This window comes from Typopeltis vanoorti, chromosome 22 (assembly GCF_054136105.1).
Source record: "Typopeltis vanoorti isolate ZY-2024b chromosome 22, IOZ_Tvanoo_1.0, whole genome shotgun sequence".
In the NCBI taxonomy this organism is placed as follows: Eukaryota; Metazoa; Arthropoda; class Arachnida; order Uropygi; family Thelyphonidae; genus Typopeltis; species Typopeltis vanoorti.
In genome coordinates this window covers 87638053-87655831 of record NC_143570.1, presented here as the reverse complement: position 1 = coordinate 87655831, position 17779 = coordinate 87638053, and the positions used below count along the sequence as shown (strand labels likewise).

The 17779-nt window shown below is 36.4% G+C and overlaps 1 protein-coding gene across 3 annotated transcripts in view; it reads left to right on the top strand.

Moving 5' to 3' along the window:
• Positions 1 to 17543, top strand: part of Pym (partner of Y14 and mago) — a 48930-nt gene extending 31387 nt beyond the window's left edge. For all 3 annotated transcript variants that reach the window (XM_090411998.1, XM_090411999.1, XM_090412000.1), the window contains 2 exons: positions 576 to 669; positions 16601 to 17543. In XM_090411998.1, coding sequence (XP_090268124.1) covers positions 576 to 669; positions 16601 to 17075 — 569 coding nt within the window. In that variant the 3' untranslated portion in view covers positions 17076 to 17543. The remainder of the gene's footprint in view (positions 1 to 575; positions 670 to 16600) is intronic.
• Positions 17544 to 17779: the final 236 nt, after the last annotated feature.

Genomic DNA, 17779 nt, shown 5'->3' with positions numbered 1-17779 from the left:
CCCCTGAGTTTAATTTTGCACCAGGGACTTGTGCATATAGCCTATATGCCATGTGAATTGCTTTAATTTCATTACTCATTCACATATGCTGATTTGAATGTTTTCCAGTTGAATTATGGTATGGGCCATGATGTGAGACATCTGATCAGAGGAATGGTGTTTGAAGATATAATCAGTTCTGTTGAAGAGGCCAGTTACCTACTATTGACTTCTGGGTATAGGACCTCTTTTCTGGATATTCATGCCAAATGATACTAATCAGTTCGTTATAGTTTATCTTTCTTGCAGTATGTTAATTAAGGAGGTGCAGTGATTAGTACAATTCAGCATGTCTGTTTTGATGTCAAGAGTGCATTAAAAGTCTTCGGTAATGATATGTCCTTGATTAGTTTTAGACAGATGGATTTGTGCAAACCCTAACATTTCTGATGCCAGAGTATCCTGCTGTGGTAAATAGATATTAAATACATGAAGAGTATTATGGTTTACATAAATAGATAGATAAATAGATATACTATTACATTTGTTATATACTATTAGATTTTATATTATTAAATTTTATTCTCTCATTTTAGGAACTTTTATTCCTGCTACCCAGAGGCCAGATGGAACATGGAGAAAGGCAAGAAGAGTAAAAGAAGGCTATATTCCACAAGATGAAATGCCTTTGTAAGTAAAAATGTAGTAAAATTCTATTACATTAATGTCTGTTTATGCAACTAGACATTAATACAGTAAATCAAAATAATGATCGTATTTAGGAATAGGGATGCACTCGTTATTTAATATATTACAAACAATATCTGTTGGAATAAATTCTTTGTATATTGTTTGCTATGACCAACTGATATGGTTCATTTACTAAAAGCCAGTGACCAAACAATGCAGAATGAGCTGTCCATTTTCATTCTGAAACTTTCAGTAGAATTTTCTAGTCAGTTTGATTAAGTTTATAGTTGGGAAGTTCTTCTCTAGGACTGCTGTCAATTTCTCATCCCAAATATGGTCTTGCTGAAAGAGACAATTGTCAGTTCTGTAGAGAAGCCACAAAGTAGGAAACTAGAGAAGGATAGACATCTGCAAGTTGTCCAACTGTGTCATGCAGACTGCAGACAAGAGTATGCAAAAGGAACATGCAGATAGATTATTATGTCTGTACATAATATGAGTACATTATGCTAGGAGTATCAGAAACAAAGGTGTAGATTGGGTTAGGTTGATTGGTTGGTTATAGTTTATTTGGCACAAAAACTACAAAGGTCATACTATGCCATACTAAAGGTTACAACATTAGCATTTACAAAAAATTGGCAAACAATATGTCTCTACAAGAATCTAGTTTCACAAAGCAGCATCTCTAGGTAAACAGAACTGCTGCAGAGGGCCCAGCAACACACAAGGTCAGAGGTTATTACAGTAGTGCAAAAATTATTAACAATATAAGTTAATACATAATATATGAAACACTAAGCCAAGGAATGCAGTATCTACATATATGTAAAATTATAATAGATGCCTTTATAGCAGTACAAAAATAGGCAAAAAGGGATTATTATACAATATGCATGGATGAAAATTAAATTTAGCGATGCAGTATAAACAGAATTTAGTAATACATATAAACAGAATTACTAGAAAGTACACAAATAAGTAAGATGTCCTACCCCACTACATGATTATTCGAAAAATAAAGTAGTAAATAACATGCATACACAAAATGTATCACAATATGTAAATATTGTGATACATTTGACTGTAATGAATATGACTATGTTGCCACCTATTGGTGAGAGTGATCATAAGGTCTTGACCTGGGAGGTGGCTAAAGGTACAGAATTTTCGATTAAGACAGGGTATATGTGGAATTACTGTGCTGGCAAGTATGACAAGCTTAGGAGATTGCTTGGTTCAGTGCCATGGCATGTAAAACTGCAAGGGCTGGACGCTGATAGAGCATGCGAAGTGGTCAAGGAGCATTTGCAGGAGGTTATGGCTGATTGTATACCTAGGGTCCAAATAGTAAAACAAGTAGGGGTTAAATGGATGAATAACACCATTAAGCTTGAGCTGCAAAACAAGAAACAACAGTGGAGGGAATTTAAAGAGAAAGGTGACATGCAGGCACACGAACGGTATAAAGCACAGGCCAGAAGGGTAATGAGTGTGGTAAGAAAAGCAAAAGCAGATTATGAAAGGAAACTAGCTATGCAAGCTAAAGAGAATCCCAAACAGTTCTTTCAATATGCTGCAAGTTAAAGAAAAACTGTACACGGCAGAATGATTTTAAGGAATTCCGATGGCAAGGAGGTCACTGAATCAGTCGATATAGTGGGATTACTGAGTGAGCACTTTGCAAAAGTATATCATCCAGGTGGTGACATCGAAAGAATGAAGGAACCATTAGTTTATATGGGAATTGTGGTGAATGAAGAGGAGATGAATAGTCTATTACAGAACCTTAATGTGAATACATCTGTGGGATTGGATGGTATACCGGTATGGGTCTTACATGAAGCGGCTAAAGAATTATCGGTGCCCTTGACCATGTTGTTTAATCTGAGTCTCTGGTCTGGTTTAGTTCCAAAGGTGTGGAAAGAGGGGAAAATAGTTCCACTGAATAAAGGAGGATCCAAGACTACTGTTGCAAATTACTGACCGATCAGGATTCGTTGTCAAGGTCTTGGAGAAAGTAGTAAAAGGAAAAATACAGGAATGGATTGATGAAAATGAGATACTGTACAGGGGACAGCATGGCTTTGTGAAGGGTGGATCATGCCTCAGTAACTTGCTCAAGTTTTATAACAAGATGACAGCTGAACTGGATAAGGATACCACATGGAATTCTAATCCGTAAACTGCAACATATAGGAATGGATAAAGGGTTGGTGAGATGGATAGGAGGGTGGTTGATGGAGAGATATCAGAGAGTAGTTTATTCAGGAGTAGAGTCCAAAAGACTGCCTGTGACTAGTGGTATGCTGCAGGGTTCTGTTCTTGGACCACTGCTGTTTAATTTGTTCATTAACGATCTAGGGAAGGATCTAAGAGGAACGAACAGCATTTGTTCGCTGATGATGCAAAGTTGGGTAGGGCAATAGCGAATGCAGAAGATGTCAAAATCTTGCAGGATGATTTGGATAGATTGGAGGTCTGGGCTAAGGAGAATGGATGTCAATTTAATGTGACAAAATGTAAGGTTATGCATTTTGGGGTGAAAAGATTAGCAGCAGTATACCACATTGGTGGAACTGTACTCCAGGAGATTGATGAGGCCAGGAACTTGGGAGTGTTGGTGGATAGGGAGATGAAGTTTAGGGGGCACATTGCAAAAGTGGCTAAATCAGCTCATGAAATCACTTGGTTGCTGAAGAATACTTTGACGAGCAGAGATAAGCAAGTTATTGTTCCTCTGTACTGAGCCTTGATAAGACCTCATCTCGACTACTGTATCCAGATTTGGTCACCTAGGTTTCTTCTGATGGGGAGGAGGTGGAGAGGATCCAGAGGCGAGTTACCAAGATGATAACAGGTTGAAGATATGTGGGTTGCAGAAATTGGTTGATAGGCAGAGGAGGAGATATGATTGAGACATTCAAATTGCTCAAGGGTTTCTATAGGATTAATTCAGAGGATATTTTTGAGATCAGGACCGGTGGTGGGAGAACTAGGGGACATCTATGGAAGCTGGGCAAGAGTGTGGTTAGCAAGGGTGTTAGAGCTGGGTTCTTTACTTTTAGAGTGGTAAATGAGTGGAATAAGCTGCCAGAATCTGTTGTGGGTGCTATGACAGTGAATGAGTTCAAGGCAAGGTATGATAGATACTGTGAGAATGTAGAATAGTTGTGTGGACATGATGTTTAGGGCCTCCCTTGATGAGTTTATGAACTCCTTGGAGTTGCCCGTAGTAATAGTATGTTAAGTGATGCAGTATCTACATATAAACAAAATTACTGCAAAGATTTCAGCAGTACATAAATCGATAACTATAGGTTAACATGTGTATATACAAAACAAGTCAAGAAAAGCAGTGTCTACATCTAGTAAGATTACAACAAACATTATTATACTAATATATAATATTTATTTATATATATATATATATATATATATAATACTAATATAACTGCTGCAGAGGGCACAGTAACACACAATAACAAGGTCAGAGGTTATTACAGTAGTGCAAAAATTGTTAACAATATACCTTAATACATAATATATGAAACACTAAGCCAAGGAATGCAGTATCTACATATATGTAAAATTATAATAGATGCCTTTATAGCAGTACAAAAATAGGCAAAGAGGGATTATTATACAATATGCATGGATGAACATTAAATTTAGCAACGTAGTATGAACAGAATTTAGCAATACATATAAACAAAATTACTAGAAAGTACACAAATAGGTAAGGTGTCCTACAGCACTACATGATTATTCAAAAAATAAAGTAGTAAATAAGATGCATACACAAAATGTATGTTAAGTGATGCAGTATCTACATATAAACAAAATTATTGCAAAGATTTCAGCAGTACATAAATAGATAACTATAGGTTAACATGTATATACAAAACAAGTCAAGGAAAGCAGTGTCTACATCTAGTAAGATTACAATAAACATTATTATACTAATACTTAGAGTCAGAAAGGAATTTTTATACAGCACTGATGCATAAAATTTAAGTTTAGCATTATGGTATTTACATATTAACAAAATTATAGCAGGGTGATACAAACATACAAGATCAAGGCCTGACCAATTATGGTAATACATAATTGGTCAGATTTAATGTAATGAATAATATGTATGTATAAAAGTTAAGTTAAGCAAAAAAGTATTTACATATAAACAAATTTTTGGTCAAATATGTTTGTACAAATTGTTTCTAAAAAAATTAAAAACACAATGCAATTTGCCTGAGTCTGCTAGCATTTCCCTGAGTGTATATGGCTTGGTTAGATAGGTGAAAATTTCATTCCTCTCTCCTGTAAATTTTTGACAATCTACCAGAATATGATGAATAGTGAGATGTGTGTTGCATTTTTCACATATGGGAGGATCATCAGCTCTCAGTAAATGAGAATGCGTAAGGTGACTGACCTATGCGGAGCCTAGCAAGGACAACCTCCTCCCTTCTCTTTGTACGTTGACTAGAATGCCAGTGTTTAATTTCAGGTTTAATGTTATATAATTTGTTTGTTGATGCTTCTTGCCATGTTAACTCCCACTGAGCAATTAGCTTTGATCTTATAAGTTGTCTGTAGTCTGTATATGGAACTGTCAAACAGTATGTGGAGAAGGTATGAGCTGATTTAGCAGCTGCATCTGCAGCCTAATTTCCTTTGATTCCGATGTGGTTGGGAATCCAGCAGAACTGAACATCGAAATTAAGGATTTTCATTTTGTGAAGCATGTGTAGCACCTCATAAAGTACTGGATGCGGATTATACATAGGAGAGGAGATAGCCTGTAAAGAGCTCAATGAGTCTGTATAAATTATACACTTTTGGTAGCAGTTTTCTTTTATATGCACAAGTGCAAGCTGAATGGCATGTAACTCTGCTGTATAATTACTGCAGTCTGGTGGGATCTGATTTGAGATAATAATCAGGAAACACAGCAGCACAGCCAACAGAGGTGTTAATTCTTGAACCATCAGTATAGATGGCTAAAAAATCAGTATACTGCTCTGTGTGCATTAAACAATTGCAGGTAAATGGATGATGGGGTATAAGATTTCTGTAGCTGACAAAGTGAGAGGTTGCAGGATGGTGTGCAAATCTGCCATGGAGGAATGCTGTTATGCTTAGTGTAGCTAATGTTATCGAAATTTATGCTAACAGCTTGCACAGTTTCTTTAATACCAGAAGGATGTGTGTGATATTGAGCTTCCCAATGCAGAGGGAAGATACTATTCCATGTAGGGTGATCTGGGAGAGATTTTATTTTTAGGGCATAATTAAGAGACAACTGTTTCCATCGAAGTGATAGAGCCGGTTCATTTGCTTCAACATAGAAACTTTGAGTGGGTGAGGTGCGAAAGGCACCAGTAGCTATCTGTATACCCTGATGATGGATGGAATCCAACCATTGTAGGTTACTCTGTCTTGCCGAACCATAGACTTGGGACCCATAATCCAGCTTTGAACGTATAAGTGCACAATAAAGATGGAGCAATGAAGCTCGATCAGCACCCCACTCAGTAGAGGATAGAGTGTGAAGGAGGTTCAAATATCTTTTGCACTTTTCTCTTAGTTGACGAATGTGTGCTAGAAATGCGAGTTTTCTGTCAAAGATGAGTCCTAAGAACTAGGTTTCTGTAGCTACTGGAATAACAGTATGTCCCATTCTTAGTTCAGGATCTGAATGATGAGTGCGTTTTCAACAGAAGTGTACATAGACACTTTTTTCTGTTGAAAACCTAAACCCATTATTAAGAGCCCACAGAGAGACGTGATCAATTGCTTGTTGAAGTTGTCTTTCAATTACTGTCATGTTATATGAGTGACAGTAAATTGTGAAGTCATCAACATATAGAGCATTGTCTACAGTGGGAGGAAGCTGTTCAATGATTGAGTTAATTTTAATAGTAAAAAGGGTTAACTTAAGCCTTGGGGAACACCTTATTCTTGAAGATATGGTCAAGATAGCATACTTCCCACTCTGATTTGGAAAGTTCGCCTGGATTGAAAGTTTTTAATAAATATAGCGAGGTGTCCTTTGAGACCTAGGTTATAGAGGTCTTTTAATATGCCATATCACCAGGCTGTGTCATAGGCTTTTTCCACGTCAAAAAAAACTGAGACAAGATGTACTCGCTTCAGAAATGCATCTGTTATACAAGTTTCTAACTAAACTAAATGATCTAAAGTTGATCAATGTCTACGGAAACCACATCGTGTATTAGAGAGAAGACTGTTGCTTTCTAAATACCAGAGAAGTCTGACATTAACCATTTTCTCTAGTATCTTATAAAGACAGCTGGTCAGAGCAATGGGTCGATACTTATTTGCTTGTGTTGAATCTTTTCCTGGTTTTGGGATAGCAATGACAATTGACTTATGCCAAGAATTTGGAAACTCTTCCTCTGCAAGTATTCTATTGTATAATAAGAGAAGAAGATCCATAGAAGATGATGGTAGATGTTTTATCATTTCATAATGGATGTCATCAGGTCCTACTGCACTAGGGTGAAATTGTAGGAGAGCTTTTTTTAGTTTCTCCTTGACAAATGGCTGAAGAATGTTGGTAGAAAAATTAAGCCTTTGTTTCTCTTGCTGCTCTTTCAGTATTAAAAATTCCGGAGAATATGAAGCTGTTGCCGAGATTTTAGCAAAAGTTTCTCCCAAAAGTATCTGCAATAGTTTTGGGATCAGCAAGAACACTTTCATTATAGTCTAAAGTGGACAAACAGTGTGTACTATATCTGCCTTTCATTTTCCGGATTTTATCCCATACAATTTTTGGACTGGTCATTTGATTAATTGATGTAGTAAATTGGATCCATGATTGCTTTTGACTCCAACGTCTTACATAACTTGCTTTGGCTTGAGCATGCTTGAAAGTTATTAAATTTGATGTGGTGGGGTATCTACGAAATATGCTCCATGCTCTGTGTTGATCTTTTTTGGTTGCTTGACATTCTGAGATCCACCAAGGCTTTGGATAGACTGGAAATCGAGATGATGTTTTTGGGATGGAGGTTGTTGCTGCCTGGACAATGCATTCTGTTATATATTTTATATATTTTTAATTGATAGGTGTTTCACTGATGGCATGAGCATTACATTTTGCAAAATAAGAGAAAGTGTTCCAGTCAGCCTGGTCCATTTTCCATATAGGTATCCGTGTGGGTGAACATGGTTTCTGTGAAGACATTGTACAAAGAACAGGAAAGTGATCACTTCCATATATGTTCTCTTCAACGTCCCACATGAGCAGTGGAAGAATGAAAGGGGAATAAATTGTAAGATCAATTGCAGAATATGAGCGGGTAGGCATATGAGTTTAGTATTTAGAAGGGAAAGGTTATTATTATCAAGAATTTTTTCAATGATTTGACCTCGTCTATTAGTGTTGGCACTACCCCATAGAGTATTATGACTGTTAAAGTCACCCATCAAAAGTATGTTCAGGCAGTTGCGAGATAAGGTTATCGAGATCAATTTCAAAATCTGCATTTGGTGGTAAATAAATTGAACATACTGTAATAAGAAATCCCACAGAGAAGCGAATCGCTACTGCTTCCAGAGAAGTATTAAGTTGGACCTGATCGAAAGGAATATGACTGCCCACTAGGATAGCTACTCCTTCATGAGCAGGACCATCTCCAGTTTTATCCTTACGTACAACAGTGAAATTCCTTAAGGTACAGTCCTCATTGGGTCTTAAGTAAGTTTCCTGTAGACAGAAACAGAAAGGTTTGTGTTTCTGCAACAACATCTTGATATCGTCAGTATTCTGGCAGATCCCACGACAGTTCCATTGTAAAAATTTTCCTATTGTCTTGATTTTATTGACTTGTATGGTTTTCGAGAGGTTGAGGGCTTATCTTTGTCACATTTATATTTATCCACTGTTTTAGGGAAGTATGGACAGCCAGTGTCCGTCTCTTCCTCTGGTGGAGTGTTCAAAACATTAAATGCGTTAAGGTCAATTGGTATGTTTAGTTTGCTTTCAGTGGGTATCGCGGTCCATTTTTTCTGTGTGGGTGTCTGGTGGTTTATCTTTGAGTGAAGTCTCCACTATAATTTTTTGACAGGTGAGTTTTCATCGAATGGAACCATTTTTGAAGTTGTCTCTGGAGTAAGTCCATAGGTCTTGTGATTAATGCGCTCAACAGAGAAGCACTTGCAAAGGTGTAGAGTTTGTTGCCGTAGTCAATATGTTGGGACCTCAGATTGTAGGCATTAGTGAGACCTGGCTGTCCGAATCATAAAGGGTGTACTATTTTTAGGAAGGATAGGAGAGGAGGGGGGGGGGCATGCTGCTAATGATACGGATGACTTGAATCTGGTTAGAGTTGAGACCTATGATTGTAGTACTACTACTAACAGTATTTCATGTGGCAATGAGTTTGAAGAAATCTGGGGTGAGGTGGAATCTAACAAGATCAATTACATAGTGTGAGGGGGGGGTGCTGTTACAGACCTGGTGGATCAGTTGCTAGCAATGAAGAAATGCATCACCAAATAGAAAAGATGAGCACAAAAAGAGTAATCATAATAAGACTTTAATTTTCCAAATATTGATTGGGTAGCAGTAGAATCTCATGAGAAGGATGAAAATGCATTTATTGAGCTGTTGCAGGACAACTTCCTCAAGCAGCATGTGACAGAAGGAACTTCAGGTCAAAGAGTGTTAGATTTGATTATAGTGTCAGAGGACGTTTCAGTTAAAGACTTAACTATTCTTCCTCCAGTTGGTGACAGTGATCATGCAGTACTCACTTGGGAAGTGACTAAGTTTATGAATGTTCCATTCAGAAAAAGTTACTTGCTGAACTACAAAGCAGGAAATTATGATCAACTGAGCTCAGTGGAATGGGATCAGTTGCTGGATGGGAAGAATATTTAAACAATACTTAAATGAAGAATGTGTTCCAAGAGTTTGAAGAATAAATAGGGTAGGAGTCAAATGTATGGGTTATCTTATTAAGCAAGAGATTTGTAAGAAAAGGATGATGTGGAAGTAAATACCATGTGCATGAAGATGATGTCCATCGTGAAATTTATAAGCAGCGGGCTAGAATAATCACAACTGTTGTATGGAAAGCATAGTCTGGGTATGAAAAGAAACTGGCTCTGTGTACTAGAGACAACCCACAAGAATTCTGTCGATATGCTGCAAGTAAAAGAAAGAATGAATATGAAAGAATAACTCTTCTAAATGCAGATGGCATGAGGGTTACAGATGCAGAAGAGGTTGTTCAATTAATGAGTGCCCATTTTGTTAAAAGCTATCAACCTGGTGTATGCAACATTGAGCTCACTGTTACCTCTTCACTGGATGAAGAAACTCAGGTGTATGAGGACGAGGTATAGAGCTGTTGCACAAACCGAATAAGAATTCAGCAATATGGACTGATGGGATATCAGCATGTGTGCTAAAAGAGTGTTCCGCTGAACTGGCTATTCCTTTGACCAGGCTGTTTAATATCAGTCTCAGAACAGGGAACATTCTGCAGGAATGGAAAGGTATGGTAATTCCATTGCACAAGAGTGGTGCAAAGACCAATGTATCCAGCTATAGACCAATTAATATCTCAGGAGTGGTGGCAAAGATTTTGGAAAAATTGGTTAGGGCTTGCATTCAGAAATGAGTTGACAGTGAATCTCTACTTTGAATTGAGCAACATGGTTTACTAAGGGAAGGTCATGTTTTAGCAACTTGCTCACATTCTATCAATGTTACCATTGAACTAGACAAGGGGAATGGATACACCATGATACTTCTGGATTTTGCTAAGGCTTCTGACAGAATACAGCAGTGTTTCTCAAACTTTTCCTATGATGGAACACTTCACAAATCCTGAAATTTTAACAGAACACCTTGGTTAGAGTCGAGTATCATCGGTCTCATATTCAATGTAAAGCTATGCACACGCTATCACCGAAGCAGGCTGTATCGCATCGCAAAAATGTGGCAGCACACCTTACAAGTGTGCTGGGCCACAGCACATCGCATTGACATTTCTTGTGACCTCACATATCCTAGAATAGAGACCTCTGTACTTCACTTGTGCTCATCAGGGCCTCGCCAACCCGAGGGTGCAAGGGGTGCACCGCACCCGGGTGGCATTTTATGTAGCTAATATCTAATTTGGATGCAAAAAATGAAGTATTAGGGGCTGCCCATAAAAGTTTGCACCCGGGCGACAAATACCCTTGCCGTGCCCCTGGTGATCGGAGGTGTTGACAATTGCAGGCGGCTGAGTCAAGGCCAGCATGCATTGGCCTTAATAGCACAATCCATGCGCAGAGTGAGGAGCGTCTGATTTTCAAACATGTTTGAACTTGTCACAGCATTTAAAACCATTCCAGGCTCATATCAATTTTGATCATTTTTCACAGAACACTTATCCACTTTCTGCAGAACATAGTTTGGGAAACCCTGGAATACAGTATGGTAGACTGTTGCATAAATTGGAGAATATGGGTTTGGGTTATAGAATATTAGAATGGATAAGAGGATGGCTGACTGACAGATATCAAAAAGTGGTATATGGGGTATGTGAGTCTGCAAGATTTAAGATAACCAGTTGTGTACCACAAGGATCAGTGCTTGGTCTACTGTTATTCAATCTGTACATTAATGATATTGGGAAGAATTTGACAAGTGACATACAGCTATTTGCTGATGATGGAAAGATGGGTAGGGTAATCAGGAATGCTGCTGATATGCAATACTTGCAGAATGATTTGAATAGGCTGGAATTGTGGGCATGGGAAAATGAATGTCAGTAAATGTAAAGTTGTTCACTTCAGCATGATTAGACATCCAGTGTCTTTCTTCTAAATAATCCAGCTTTCAAATCCATACATCAATACTGGAAATACCATTGCTTTGACAATTCTAACTTTTGTGGCTTTACTCGTACCACTGTCTTTCATAATTTTTGTCAGGTTTAACATCGCTTTTTTTCCCATGACTATCCTTCTTTTAATTTCATCTTCACATTTACCATCATTTCTGATTCTTTACTTCAGTAAATCATAATTTTAAACAATTTCTATTTTATCTCCCTCTATTAAAAATTCATTTAAATTGCCAAAAGCCATCACTTTTGTTTTGCTGATGTTTAAATTAATCCTGGCTTTGTTACTTTTCATCCTAACTAATAGGATCAACTGCTTCATATCTTCCTTAGTTTCTGCTATGAGGGTTGTATCATCTGCATATCTTAAATTATTTTTTTGCCACCAATCTTAATTCTAGCTAGATCTTTGTCTAAATCAGTCATTCTCATAATGTATTCACTATAAATATTAAAAAGGTAGGGTGACAGTATACAACCCTGCTGCACACCTTTTTCCACTCAAACACTGTCTGTTTCTCCAGACTGTTTTTACTGAAGCTTCCTAGTTGTCATAGAGCTCTCTTATCAAGAGAATTAGATATTTAGGTATTCCCATTGATCTCATTACAATCCACAGTCTGTTGTGATCCACATAATCAAATGTTCTTGTGGCATTTCTCTATTCATATATGGCTCCAACCTTTGTTGGATCACTTTTAGCATAACTTGACTTGCATGTGAAATTAAAGTGGTGTGTGTGTGTGTGTGTGTGTGTACACATATATAATAGATTTTTTACTAAACTGTATCCATATCCATGGAGAATGGCAACTCCTCTTTAAATTGTGATTTTCCCAGTGTACCCAATATATCACTACATGTATTAAAAAGTGTCATGCATGATGTTCTGGGGAAAATTAAGGTAAGCTTAGTCATGAAGGATGTCATCTGAGGTTCAGTGATGAATACTAGATTAGGTTTGGATGTGTGCAAGTGGTGATGCACATAAACTATTGTACGTTGAATGGAGAAAGAACTGGTTCCCTAGTTTAATAATTACATAATGAAGAACATATCAAGCAAGATCACTAGGGGGGGGGAGACAAATTAGAGCCCCTGTTCTAGAGATGAAAGGTGGCAATACCACTTCATATCTCCAATAAGCATGGTGGTGATATTTCACTAGGCAAGGAACTTCATCTACCATTTAGAGGTCAAGTTGCTGTTTCCTTCATCTAGGGAAGGTATGCTTTTAAAGCAGCAATACTTGTCTTGTCAGAATCTGATTTGAGGAAACAGGTCATACCACAGGAAGTTAAATTTGACTTAGCTAGGAGAGACTATATATTGTACATAATGCTCATTAGTGGCCCTAGTATAGCTATGGTGTGCTATCTGTCATGCAGAAAGACTATTTTACAACTGTACCCTCAAAAAGAGGAAATGTTGGCTTTCTCCCTGATGTTCAGCAACTCTGAAAACATTGCTCATATCACCTGCTGTTGGATGCAGTGAAATTGGGGAAAAGTAAACATGGTTTTTTGTTCACTTAGAGCTAGCTTCTGATGAACAAAGTTTTGGTATTACACCTGGTGGTGAAACTTATCTGCGACATAATATCACTCACTGAGGAATGCCTTTTCCTTTTAGGCTCTCTACATCCCATCTCAACCCTTGCCCATATTTGTTCATTTCTAGTTTCTTCCAGTCTGATGTGTTAATGCCTGTTAACTTGGGGATATATCTAGGTCTATTAACAACCCCCATTAGCATGAACATGTAGACTGTGGTTTTTCTTTAGACAGACCAAAGTTTGGTGAATTCACTGTAGTTTATACTGTGGTGGCTCTGAACATAATCTCCATCAGCATTTCAGACTTTTCTCCTTTAACCCTGCATGCTGTAATCATGCACTTTTCATCACTGTATTGTGATTTCATAACCTCAGTTCCTTCAGTCATATAACTGCTGCAAAGACGCTTACAGCTTCTTGGGAAAGTGCAGTGGTTGGTATGCCATTGTTTTCCTGAAAAAGAGAGAGAGAGAGTAAAAGCCATTTATCCCACCCATAGAGTATCATATTATCCATCCATTCATTCGCAATTTGTTTACCAACTTCTCCAGTACCTTTACCATCACTTGGCATACATATATCCTGTTTGAATTGAAATGCAGCTTGTTTCTCTCTCTGTGTGTGTGCGCGTGCACGCGTGCACATGCACAGGCTCTAGACACCCTAACATGAAGGTTGAAACATCAGGAAATTGATTATTCTTAGAACAGTATTAGTTGTTATAATTTCATCTAAATGAAGTGTTTTTATTTTTGGATGGGAGGGAGGGTTGATTCTCTCATATTAAAAATTGCTTTATTAAAAAATACTTCATCCTCACCACGAACAAACACCAATAATAAAAGTTTCGTATCAATAGCAATGACAAGTGCAAACGAATATCGACATTAGATCGCAGTGCATTTGTTTCGTGTAATGATAATTGAAAAAATATAATTCTTTTCATATTTTCAGCAGTGACACTCGTCATAATTCCGCCTTGAAACTATAATAAATAAATAATTATATGTTATTTTAACAAAATAAAATAAGATTGACAAAAAATAGTTCACCATGAACACGCACCAATAATAAATGTTTCATATCTCACAGAAATAAGGCGTGTAAGCATACTAAAAATACACTGCTGTTTGAGCAGTTACAGTTGGGAATGACGTAACATGCAATGACAAAGCGCAAACTATTGGCGTTAGATCACAGTGCATTTGTTTCGTAATCTAAAGCGTTAATCGAACAATTCCAATTACTAACTATTCAATCAATGTCAAAACATAAGCTGTAACCTTTAACATGTTGTAAGCATTGTTATTATTTATAAACACAAACAAATTTTAATTTTTTCATTTTTTCCTTGGGGGTGCTGCAGTGTTGCAGTGCTTATGTACGGGCCGCCACTGGTAAATATGTTAAATGCTAAGCAGTTAGTGACAGTTCTTATCAATGCTCATGTATTTCTGCTTGTCTGTCTGAGATTATGATATATGTAATGTAAATATTTAAAAAATAAAAATAAAAGTATTCAAAGCATGAGTATAAATGCATGCACGTGCACACACACACACACTGATGTTGGATGAGTAATATCAGTTATTTTACACTTTACCAGGGATGGTCAGCCCCAAAGTCCATTAATTTCTCTGCCAATACATTTCAAAATATCTACTTAATGACTAGCCTTTAAAGAAAAATCATTAAGAAATAATGGTCATTAAAATTAAAGAACATGTCTAGGGAAATGACTAATAAATAAATATTAAACTTTGAATTGAATATCACATTCTTACACAGGAAAAATATCAAAAATCAAATACAGTCATACCCCGACTTACGCAAATCCAGAGTTACGCAGTTTCTTATATGTACGTATTCCCGTCCCGCTTCACGCCTCACCACTAGTCATATCTTTCAGGCGCCGGCCGCATTCGCCAGTGTCACACATGCTGTGAACTAGCACTGACAGGTTTCGCGCAGTCTCCATTCATACATGATTTTTATAGTCTACAAACCTTGCGATTGTTTAATGTTATGTTCTTGATAAAAATTTTATCACATAAAAAATAATAATGTCATCCAAAAGAAGCAAGTCCGATTCTTCTATAGCTAGCAAGAAAAGAAAAACATTGACTTTGTAAACAAAACTCAACGTTATTAAGGATTTTGAAGGGGGAATGAAAATTTATGAGCTAGCAAAGAAGTTTGATCTACAGGAATCCACAGTAAGAACAATCATAAAAGAAAGGTTTACAGAGTTTGGAGGACATAGATTCTAACGAGGAACGAATTGTAGCCACAAGGCAAGGAATAAAAAAATCATTAGCTTGCTATGAAGAAATTTTGTGTCACAAGAAAAAGACATTATGCTGTCAGACGAATCTATTAGATTTTATGAAACCATTGACATCGAAATAACTTTCTTATTTTTATGTACGAAAAACTACAATTATGATTATATTTCTTAAAAAATATAGGTGTTTTTGGTCCCAATTGCATGTTTGTATATATAAATTACATGCAAAATTATCCCTGAGTTACGTGAATTTGACTTCGCGCTTTTTGTTGGTCCCACCTACCACGTAACTTCGGGGTTTTACTGTATTGTAATTCTCCAATCTTCAAATGACCAAACCTTCAGTTTACCTGTCCTTAACTATATCATCAGTTATGCAACTGGCAAACTGATTTCTGAAGCAGCAGTGGAATAATTGTGAGAGATTAATTGGTACATCTGAAGGAGAGAACTAGTTGCCCTTATGCTATTACCTAAAATAATGCCATTCCTTGTATTTACTTGTCATTAAATTCTTTTTTTTGGAGGGGGGGGGGGGATTACATAATTTTGTAAACATTCATTTAAAAGATTTTTAAGATTGGATATTTTCAGTAAAGGAGGTACAACACTAAATGGGGAATACTTGTAATTTGTTTGGAGGTTAAATAAAATGACCAGGTGTTTGTGTTTTGAAAGAAGACATCACCTAACTGAATGTTATCCTTTTTTTTTTTCTTTTTTAATAGCAGTGATTAAAAACAGTCCAGAATACTCAAGAATGAGTCAGTAGTCGTCTCCCTTCAAACAGACATCAGATAATGTATAAAGAATTAACCATCCTGTTATTAAATTTGGACTACAAAAGCTAAAAGTAAAGAGCATAGAGAGGTTTCTTTTAGCTATAAAATATAAAAACAATTATATAACTTTACTACCTGTTGGATAAATGTACATTGATTTGTGTAAATCAGTATACTTTGCTAAAACTAATCATAACATTCATAGCGACATTCAGATGAGTGATGTTGACAAAGTAAAGCTTTTTTAAATTTGCTGGAAGCTAATGTATATTGAATTTCTGCACATGTAACTTATTTCACATATCCATATAGACATCCTATTTTAAGAATGAGTAATGTGTTTTTTATTTATCATAGGTAACTGCAGTTTGGTCCAGACCACTGTATTTACTGTGCTTTGGTATTATTTTTTTATTTTCCTTCTTTGTTTTTTTAGATATGAAAGCAAAGGTAAACAGTGGGCTAAGAGTAAAACAGGTCTGCCACCAGGACTGAATGCAGATGAAGTGGCAAGAGCTTTGGAGGCCAGAAATTCTACAGCTACTAAAACTATACCTGGTTTAGGAAACCTTGAAGTCCCTTCAAAGTCTTCCAAGAAGAAGAAGAAAAAGAAGCAAGCTCAACAGAAAGAACAAGAATTGGTAGATGGAGTAGAAAAAATAAACATTTCTTCCGATAATAATCAGATGACGACGACAACATCCAACAAGAAAGGTGCTCAACCAATCAGCTCAGATCCAGCAAAAAGGATAAAAAATTTAAGGAAGAAATTAAGAGAAATTGAATCATTAAAACAAAAAATTGATTCTGGCCAGCTGTTAAATCCAGAAAAAGATCAACTTGAAAAGATTGCTCGTAAAGAAGAGATTGAAGCAGAAATAGAAGAGCTGGAATTGGAACTTGAGAAGTAGTGGGGGAAAAAAAAAGTCATGGTTTTTACATTTTTGTAAAGTATACATGTCACTCAATCATGTTTCCTTGTACTCTGTGTTCTCAGGAAGTAATCCCCAGATATAATACATGATAGATTTTAAGCATTGCCATTTTTGATTTGTGTGGGAGGACACTCGTTTTTAAAATCATGGTCATCTAAGGTATCCGTGTAACATACAAACAAAAATTTACAAATCTCTCATTCCTACCTTTTTTTGTAAAGTAGAAAAAGTGCAAATTGATTTCTGTCTTAAATTTTGTCATATTTAAAGTTAAGACCATGCCAAAATAGAAAATTGAGCATATATTCTTTAATATGAGACATTTTTTTTCAGTAATTAGATAAATTGATAACATGATCATTGTTTCAAAAGAAATTTGTCAAGTAGAAGTGTGTTTCTACTTTATGGCTACTAGATATAGGAAATAAATAAATTAATATTTGATAGCTCTGTGTCCTCTGTGATTAAAATTTGTTTAGTTTCAGTATATTGTAATTGAGAGTTTAAATGCAGGATTATTTCTGTTAGAATTACTGCAAGTGATTAGTTTAAAGAAAAAGAAAGAAATTGTATATAACTTAGCTGACATTCAACAACTGACATTAGCATTCTTTGTATACATTATATAGTTGCCAGGATGGTAACAGAAGAAATTATATTTCCAAATACAAATATTGTTG